Below are 10,639 nucleotides of genomic sequence, written 5' to 3'. Positions count from 1 at the left end.
TCCGTGCGAATCCGTCTTTTACAGAAAGTTGTATTTTTTTTATTTTGTATTTAGATTCTCAGGTTTGTATCATTTTGTTTCAGATGAAACATACCGATACAAACAATACAAATCGAAACATTGACTGATTGATATATTCTTACATGCTTCATTTAGGTAATCTGAAATTCCGAAATGTTTCATACAAAAACATTACGAAACAATACAAAATTTTAAACCATGGATATAATAACCCTTCAGAGTTCATGTGCATTTCATGCGTATATAAGCTTTTTAAAGGGGGAAAAAATCAATTTTCTTCTTAAAATGGACATCCCAAATTATTCTATTAAGAGTGCTATATTAAATTAAGCTTAAAATCGAATTTACCTTTTATTCACATAGTAAATTAAGGTTAGTTTTTGGGATCAGGATTTTATTGAAATCCGAATTCTTGAGTAAGGTCCAAATCGCCACCAGCACTAGAAAAGCATGTGGAGTTCTCTTTAGAGATAAGATCATCTTTTATTACATGCTACATTGATTTATGGAGCTCATATACAACATAGGATTTCTTATTTAGGTACATATAGTAGGTATCACAACCTCTCATCTGTCCCATTATTTTAATAATTTAATTAATCATAAAGTTTAGAGGAGAGTCGTGGGGTGATTAGAACTTCAAGTGGGGTTGCTTTGAGATTAGTGAGGCCAACACTCTCGGTCATATCTACTGGTGCATCAGATGGAGTCGCAAACTCAAACGCGTGCAACAAACGTGCTAGAGTCAAGTGCACTACTTGGAGACCGAATGAGATCCCTGGGCACGCCCGTCTGCCAGACCCAAAAGGTATTAGTTCGAAATGCTGGCCCCTAACGTCCACGTTCGCTTGGCTCGTGAGAAATCTCTCTGGCTGGAACTCAGTAGGGTTGGCCCATACGCTTGGGTCTCGCTGAATTTTCCAAAGATTTGTAATTAAGCGCGTGCCTGCAGGGATGTGGTAGCCAGCTACGGTGCAGTCCTCAATGGCCTCATGTGGTCCAGACAATGGAACGGGTGGGAATAGGCGCAACGTTTCCTTGATAATGGCTTGGAGGTATACAAGGTTCTTTATATCTGTTTCATCCAAGGGCCTATCCTTTCCAATATGGAAATCAATCTCATCTTGGGCCTTCTTCAGTATGTGTTGATTGTTCAGTAGTAAAGAAAGTGCCCATGTTAGAGTGACCAATGTGGTATCGCTCCCACCAAGGACTACAGTCTGCAAAGCCAATAAAAACAATGCTTGAAAACGAAAGAAGATAACATAGGTGTTACAACATCGAATGACTCCAAATTATTTTTTAAATTGAATGAATTATATATATATGGGTCCCGTTCGCCACCCTTAGTTTTACCACACACTTTAACAAACGCGTTTTGTCTTACATGGGTTAGAAGTTTCGGAATGAGCTGATTTTTTGGTGAGGATGATCTCTATGGTGAGGAGATCATCCTCACCAAAAATCAGCTCATTCCAAAACTTCTAACCTTACAAAAAATGGACGGTCCACGATTTTTCAACGTGTAAACATGGGGCTAAACATTTCGGAATGGGCTGATTTTTGGGGAGGATGATCTTCTAATCATAGAGATCATCCTCACCAAAAATCAACTCATTCCAAAACTTCTAACCCATGTAGGACAAAAAACGTTTGTTAAGTGTGTGGTAAAACTTAGGGTGCTGAACATTTCCATATATATATATATATATATATATATATATATATGATCTGAAAATGAGCTTGAAACCATCCAACTTAGGCCTGAACCTGTAGGACTGATTTAAGGTATAGCTTAGCTCTTTAGCGCTAGGTTGGAGCCCAACCAAGCCCAGCCCGAACCAGCTGTCCACTAACAAAACTACAGATCATATCTACGATGGGTCGACAATGGTCGGTTAGTCACTTTACCTTCTAATTTCAAGAAGCTCTACCCTCAAGTAAGGGGACCTATGAATGTTTTCCCCATTCACAATGAATCCATACATACAAGCAAAAAATCTACTAGATTAGTGAGTTATAGTTGCATTCTTTTAATTAGATAAGTATGGAATTAGTGGTCGGGTTTCATAGTATCTGAATCTAGGTCATGGGATCCACACTCATTGACCTTTAAGTTAGTGTCCTCCCATATAGAAAAATACTTTCCTTACTGAGGAAAGTGCATCACCTTGTGGTATCCAAAAACATGACCGGATGCCACAGTGATGGACAAGACAAAATTTGAAGAACTTTGAAAGATTATATATATATAGTGGCGTTCGGAGACCCTAAAGAGAGCCAAACATTTTTCAATGTATGGGTTAGAAATTTTAGAATGGGCTGATTTTTTGTGAGGATGATCTTTATGATGAGGAGGTCACCCTCACCATAAATCAGTTCATTCCGAACTTCTAACCCCATCAAAATTGATTTACAAAAGTCGGATGGTCCATGATTCTTTAACTTGTAAACTAGGCTTAAAAGTTTCGAAATGAGCTGATTTTTTGGTGATGATGATCTCTAAGAAAACTTCTAACCCCTATTTTGAAAAATGTTTGGCATAATATTTGACTCTCTTTAGGGCCTTTGAACGCTCCCATATATATGACAGAACGCTCCCATATATATGACAGTAGGAATTTGTCTAAAAGGTAAATTGCCTATCTTTGGTTAAAGTTCACCCTCTCCACCAGTACTCTATTTTAAATTCTACTCTTTTGGGTTTTGGTTAGAAAGAAAGGGATTCAGAGATTCTTGATAAATAGTTGAGGCAATTACTAACAAATATACAAACGCAAGGCGCTGAAAGCACTCGCCCTATACAATAATTCAAGGATATATATATATATATATATATATATATATAAAAGTTATTTTTCTATTGTTAAATTTTAATTTCAACTTTGGGAGTTTGTAACGGTCCATTTTCATCAGAATTTTTCGGCAATGATCTGATTTTTATCGAACACCTGACCCAAAGAAATAGGATTCAGATGTAGAAATTGAGATTTTTGAATCAGGTTTGAATATAAATTTTAAAAATCCTATAAAATTTTGGATCAGATTCGAATTAACCTCAACCCAATCCGATGTTTTATTAAGACAAAAGCTACTCTCTTAAAAAATCTCCCTAAATCCCACCTTCCTCAGCCTAATAAATCTTCCAAACCTTCTTCCCCAAATCTATCATCGTCATCCATTGTCTTCTCTCTCTCTCTTCCTTTAATTTGATGTTAGGTTAAAATGATTATGGCAATAAACCGACTCTATGTTTTCAATTAATAATTCTAATTCTAAATAAAAAGAAAGAAAACAGGTGTCGGATTGAATTGGTTTTGGGTTGAGTGAAATTTTGATCAGATCAAAGATTCATTTATCTAATTGGATCAAATCTGGATAGTAGGCCAAAGATTTCGGATCGGTAGCGGTTTTGTACTGATTTGATACTAAATCGATATATTCTAGCTCTAGTCTATTCTCAAGCCAAAGTTGAGATGCTTGGATTTCCTAGAAAATATATATCCTTGGATGACTTGTACTAATCTAAAGGATTGACACAAATCTCTAGAAATTCTGGATTTCCTAGAAAATATATATCCTTGGATGATTTTCTGGATCCACCACGTGGCATACTCAAAATACTCTCCTGATGTGGCATGTGTTAGAATCATAGATATTTTTCCCTTAGGATATACAATTGCACATATTTATGGGGATGCATATCCCAAGGCATAAAATCATGATTTTCTAACTCTCCCCTTTGACAAACTCCCTCCAAACTGTCCCCATATGACTTTGCATAGAACCATAGATTTTTTCTTAGGGATACACAATTGCGCATTCTCATTAATATGTGCAATTGTGTGTCTTGAGGAAAAAAATCTATATTTTTTCCATGGTTTTATGCACAGTCACGTGAAGAGAGCTTGTACAAGAGAGTCAATTTATCATCATTCTTTAAATAAATAAAAAAAATTAGAAGAAAATTCTTGTCCCTAACAACTCCCCTAAGATGGGAAGCATTCCTTAGAAATTCCCTAGCAAAACTGATTACAGATAAACATACCAAGCTTGTGGACTTGATCACAACATCAGCCTCGCAACCAAAGAGCTTTTCATCATTAAGAGTTGAAAGCATCACATCCATGAAGTCTCTATCACTCTGTGCCTTACCCGACAATTTATTTCGTCGATGCTCCTGTAACCATTTCTCAAGAATATCATCTAAATCTTTTGCAGTTCTCTTCATGGCTCTTACGTGACCTTGCATGTCCAACCACCCTAACAATGGCAAGTAGTCCGCCACCACGAACAATCCCACCAGGTAAAAAAATTCTTTGAAGGCTTTTTGACACTGCCGCGCCTCCTCTTCATCCGCACGTGTAGCACTAGCACCAAAATAGCTCTTCCCAGCAACCATTCTAACAACCAAGTTAAGTGTCATGTCACCCAACCATTGCTTCATCTCTACCAAAACACCATTACCTTTGTTATTTTTTGCCCAAAATTGATACAACTCCTTTATACACATATCAACCTCGGAGGCCCTAACATGCTTCAGCAACTCAAGCCTATGGTTCGAGAGAAGCTCAATCGTGGCTATTTTGCGCACTTCGCGCCAGTAAGGCCCATAAGAACCGAAGCCAAACATGGTGTTGTTGTAGCCCATAATCTTCAAGGCCACGTAGCTTGGGCGGGTGGCGAATACTTTGTCGTTGGTAGTGAAACATTCCTTTGCTACCTCCCAATTGCTTACCACCAGTGCTTGACGCACACCTAGCCGTATCATTAAGGCCGGTCCGTACGTGTCGGCCATGGTCCCCAACGTAAAGTGGGGTGGTTGGTGACCTCCTAACATAGGAAGGTGACCGATGATGGGCCACGCTCCACCTGCTTCGGGAGCCTTTTTACCCTTACCACTTGCACTTCTTCTCCATGAGAATAGATAATAGAGAAAGAATAGGAAGGCAAAAATGGTGGTAATAGTAGCAGCGGATGAGAAATATTGAAGGGACTCCATGGCCTTTTAGTATGAAACAGCTTTACATGCATTTATAGACTTGGGAAATAATTATAATTATAATTTAAAAAAAAAAAAAAAAACATGCAAAACAGTAATCTCCATGAAAACGGTAGAGATGTAATAATAGTAAAGCAGTAAGTAGCCCTCGACTCATGATGAATGCTTGGGGTCTTGGTATAAGGCTGACGTGGCAAGGGTATAGAACTATAGATTATTTCAATGGGATACACCTTTGCCATATCAGCCACGTATCCAACTGCGTACCAAGACCGTATGCTTTCATCATTATTCTTATCCCTTTAATGTGTTATTGACACCCCAAATTTTACTTATTACGTACACCATTAATTTCTTAAATTATTTATCACACCTTTAATGAGAACACACTTTTCAAACATTACAAAAGTTTGGTTCATGTTATTACATCAACATTACAAATTTAAACAATTGTTTAAATCTAACAAATAGAAATCTGAAAAAAAAAAAAAAAAAAAAAAGAAGAGAATTTATATAGGCACCTCGAATTTTACTTATTCTAAACCATTGATTTATTTATTTCCTTTCTAATTTGGGTGTAATAAGTTAAAGTTGGGGTGCCAATATCAATTCTCTATAAAAATCCAAAAAATAATTGGGGACTTCAATCCATTTACAATTTGTTTTTTTTTCCTTCTTTCCATTTTGAAGTTTGTCCATGATAAGAAGATTAAAGAGCAAAACACACTTCCGTAACTTCATCATTGAAGTCTAAAATTAGGGTTAGACTCATGTAAAATCCTAAATCTAACAAATAGAAATAAAAAAAAAAAAGAGAGAGAGAGAGAGAATTTGTATAGGCACCTCGAATTTTATTAATTCTAAACCATTGATTTATCTATTTTCATTCTAATTGGGGTGTAATAAGTAAAAGTTGGGGTACCACTATCGGCTCTCCAGAAAAATCCATCAAAAAATTGGAGACTTCAATCCATTTACGGCTCTGCTTTTGATAGTATCTATTTTTTTTTTTTCCTTCTTTCCATTTTGATGGCTTTCCCACACTAAAAAGATTAAGGGGAAATTATGTATAAAAAAAAATTTAGTAAAATTTTTTTTTAAAATAATAATTTTATAGAAGTTATCAAAATGAATCAAAATTAACCCTTTAAGGGCTAATATTTCTTTTTTTAAATTAAAAATTAAAAAATTGACCCTTAAACCACTAATTTTTTTATTATTAAAAAAAAAAACTTTCGACCCTTAAACCCTCGGGCTTTTTTTTTTTTTTCTTTTAACTTAAGAACTATTGCAGCCGAGCTTCTCATTTTCTAGAATAAATTTTACTATTTAACACACATGATCTCCAACTGCACTATGTTCTATAGAGTTTGAGCATAGGAATGCAACACGTTAATACAGAAAAATGATGGTTTGTCTTGTCAACATAAAATTGTACATATTATACAATTACAAGTGCAAAGGTAATAAAAAAACCTTTACGATGACATGTGGCATGATTTGGAATTATTAGGATATTGTATTCATATCAATGTCCATGATTTATTAGGTGACCACAATTTTTGACTTTTAAAAAAAAATTATTTAAAAATTATGGTCGAAATTATAAATTAAAAAAAAAAAAAAAAAAAAAAAATCTACCCTTAAAAGGTTGATTTTGGTTCCTTTTGACAAATTCTAAAAAATTGTGACTTTTTAAAAATAAATTTTATTTATTTATAATTTTTCTAAAGATTAAATAGCAATAAACAATTACTTAACTTCATCATTGAAGTCTAAAATTAGGGTTAGACTCATGTAAAATCCTAAATGTAACAAATAGAAATCTAAACAAACAAAAAGAGATGATTTATGTTGGCACCTTGACTTTTACTTATTTTAAATCATTGATTTATTTTTTTCATTCTAATTAGGGTGCCAATGTCAGCTCTTAGAAAAATCCACACAAAATTGAGGACTGCAATTCTTTTACGGCTCTACTTTGGACAGTATTTGTTTTTTTTTTTTTCTTCTTCTTTCCATTTTGATGGCTTGTCCATAATAAGCAGATTAAAGAGCACGAAACAATTCCTTAACTTCAACATTGAAATCTAAAATCTAAATTATCCGTATTAGCATATTTCAAAGTTCGGGGTTAAATCTAACTTGTCCATATTATCCAAAATTTAAAATCTTTGGTCAAATGTGTTACGTGCTCAATCTTTGGTCCAGAAAGTTCCAAGTATGTATGAGTCATTCTAATTGTCCATATTAGCATATTTCACAGTGATGAGATAGTGACATGTGAGGGAGGAAAGTTCCAAGTATATATGAGTCATTAACATCCTTACTCAACCCCGACAGGGTTCTGAATGGGTTAGATCAAATTCAAAATTTTTAGTAGGTTGAGAGAGAGAGTGTGTGTGTGTGTGAACCAAATAGTAATTAAACCTAATGATAATTAAGTATAGGTATGCCGAGAGAGAGAGAGAGAGTGTGTGACAACCTAATGGTAATTAAGTATAGGTATGCCGTGGGAAGTCTTATATTCCCAAGAACACTGTATCTCTAGAAATTAGTTATTAGTCCTTAAAAGACTGCAATTATCGTCTCATAATGTTAGTGTCAGCCCAACAAAGTGCTTTCATTGTTGGTGTTCTTTCCGATCTCTATGTATTTCACAGTTCCACCGGATATTAATACCCTGTACTCCTATCGTACTCCAATTTTGTAGTTTCCACCGCCTATCCAGGGTTGAGCCCTGGGATTTGACGATGGATTTGATCTCGAGTCAAAACCGTCATGTTGATGGAAAGCCTCAATCATGATTTGAAATTAGAAAAGGTCGATTTGATTGGATGACCTCGCTAGTTTCTATGAGCATATCGTTATCTTTACTATATTTATGACAGACAACAACGTAGAAGTAGTTTGACACTAAGATTTGGATTCTCAAAATGCCCTTACAACTTAACATAATCAAAAGTCATTTTGGTCAAAAATCAAGAAAATTACAATGGCACATGCTTATAATAGCATTGTATTGTTTTTTTTAATTACAATTTACTATTTAATCTTAAAAACCACCATGTAAATATATTTTAAATTACAAATATGCCCTTCAGATACACATGTGTTTGTAGATGCCACCTTCTAGTCAAGTTTAAAGATTGGATTTTTGGGTCCAATTAGATAGATCAACATCCCTAAAAATCAGATAGATATGCATGTTGAGCTCTCTTTAGAAATGAGATAATATAATTACTTCTATAACATGCTACATTGATTCATTAAGCTCACATACAATACAGAATTTCCAACATACATGGCATGTAGCACAATGTGTTTATTCTCGAATAAAAATGAGCCACATAGACATTATAATTTGTTATAGGTATGAAACATTAATGTTCTAGATCGCGACTCTTTAATTAATCATAAAATTTAGAAGGGAGTGGGGGATGATTAGAACTTCAAGTCAGGTCACTTTGAGATTAGCAACGGTGGTATTCTCGGTCATATCCACTGGTGCATCTAATGGGGTCGCGAACTCAAACACATGCAACAAACGTGCTAGAATCAAGTGCACGACTTGGAGGGAAAATGAGATCCCCGGGCATTCTCTTCTACCAGACCCAAAAGGGATGAGTTCAAAATGTTGTCCCCTAACGTCCACGTTTACTTGGCTAGTGAGAAATCTCTTTGGTTGGAACTCAGTAAGGTTGGACCAAACTTGTGAGTCTTGCTGAATTTTCCAAATATTTGTAATTAAGCGTGTGCCTGCAGGGATGTGGTAGCCAGCTACAATGCAGTCCATGTTAGAGTGATCGATGTGGTATCGCCCCCACCCAAGATTAGAGCCTGCAAAGCAAATGAAAACAATGCTCCAAAAAAAAAAGAACATAACATTTCTTTTGGCACTTCATATTGGTATAAGAATGGTACATTTTTCTTAAAGACTACTATACTTGTATCTTTAGTTATAAATCTTATATACACATTTCTTTCATTATTTTATCAAAATATGCTCCGAAAATTGAAAAATTATCAAAATAGTACACGATCCATTTTAATTTTGAACACAGTAAATTACCATTTTCAGAATTAATATATTTTACTAAAACATCATTTTAATACCAAAATACCATTTTAGCACATTTTAATAAAATAGTATACACATCCCTTGTTTAAGTACGCAAATAGAAATATAAATGTTTTTGTACAGTGATGTTTTCTTTTAAGATTTAATTTTTATTTCAACACTCGAAGACTTTGTAGGAAATTTTTTTTACTTCGATGGAGATCTGAAAACCCATAAATCATCATCTTCGTTAAAGTTAGGGTAGTGTTGACATTATGACCAAGCTTGCAGACCTAAACCCTAAATGTGTATTTTATTTTGAAACATGGAATTTGTGGGTTTTCAGATCTCCATCAACACCAGAAATTGTGTGCAAGGCTATCGAGTGCTGAAATAAACTGAATCTTGAAAGGAAACATCACCGTATTAAAAAATTATATTTGTATGTTCTTTACTTAATAGGGGATATGCATAATGTTTTATAAAACACTGTTTATTTTAAATTTTACCATTTTGGTTAAATATTTTATTTTGAAAATGATAATTTATCATTTTCAGAATTAAAATTTATAGTGTGTTGTTTTGGTAATTTTTTAATTTTTTAAGGTCAGGTGGTACTCCATTTTTATGCCACGTGTCTTCTTTACTTTTTCATTTTTTTTTAAGACCCACTAACCGAATTGATAAGTGGTCCATCGCATGGTCAGTTTGATAGGTGATGTGGATCCAGTGATAATAGCATTTTTTTTAAGAATGATTCATAATCGTTGGATTTAAGCTCTTTTTCAAGAGATTAGATTAGTTGATACAAGTTATTAAACACTATGATTCTTGAAATGCAGGTTCACCAAGGGATGGACCACATATCCATTCGTTCAAAGGGTCACCAAAATGTCACGTGGCAAAAGATAAAGTGATTGTTTTCTCACAAACCAACACCATTTTGACATTTTTCACCGTTATATTTTAATTTTAAATTTGGGTGCTCAGTAGCTATCCATTTTTAACACCATTAATCAAACTTGAATTTTTTTATTTCTTATTTTTTATCATTAGATTTTTATGAATCCCACAATATTTTTTAAGATTTAAAATCTAAAAATAAAGATTTTTGGCCAGTGGATGTAAAGAGAAATTACCCTTTTATTACCATATGTCAAAACGATTTTCGTCTGCTCATTAAAATGGGGTGCGACCTGACCTCGATTAGGAAACGGACACCGTTCTGGATTCCAACTCTTTTTTCTTAGATTTTTACTTGTTTATTATGAAAAGAAATCTATATTATCTATGCATTGCCATGTCAGTATAGTGTTGAAATTTATGGCTAACTGTCTATAGTGTTTTTTTTTTTTTTTACTTGTATCCCAATTTTGATCTACTCTCGACATACAACATGAGTCATTTTTGGCTCACAGTGCTTATAGAATCCTCAGTGCTTGTCATGTCAATCATGCCAGGGTAGTTTTGTTACTAACAAATGTATTGTAAATTAGTAATGCCATTCACGTAAAGCATTCAAATCTTGAATGAAAAAATTTTTGCTTACAAAAATC

The 10,639-nt window shown here is 34.2% G+C and overlaps 1 protein-coding gene across 1 annotated transcript; it reads right to left on the bottom strand.

The window, feature by feature from the left end:
• Positions 1-398: 398 nt before the first annotated feature.
• Positions 399-5,046, bottom strand: LOC147394727 (cytochrome P450 CYP82D47-like). The gene is made up of 2 exons (XM_086454315.1): positions 4,070-5,046; positions 399-1,241 (listed from the first exon to the last, which is right to left on the bottom strand). The coding sequence occupies exons 1-2, from the start codon at positions 5,021-5,023 to the stop codon at positions 618-620; spliced, it is 1,578 nt and encodes a 525-aa protein (XP_086310441.1). The 5' UTR covers positions 5,024-5,046; the 3' UTR covers positions 399-617.
• Between the last annotated feature and the right edge of the window lie 5,593 nt (positions 5,047-10,639).

The sequence above is a fragment of the Akebia trifoliata genome, chromosome 9, assembly GCF_017979445.1.
Source record: "Akebia trifoliata isolate Shusen 1 chromosome 9, ASM1797944v1, whole genome shotgun sequence".
In the NCBI taxonomy this organism is placed as follows: domain Eukaryota; kingdom Viridiplantae; phylum Streptophyta; class Magnoliopsida; order Ranunculales; family Lardizabalaceae; genus Akebia; species Akebia trifoliata.
This window is presented reverse-complemented; position numbering and strand designations above follow the sequence as displayed.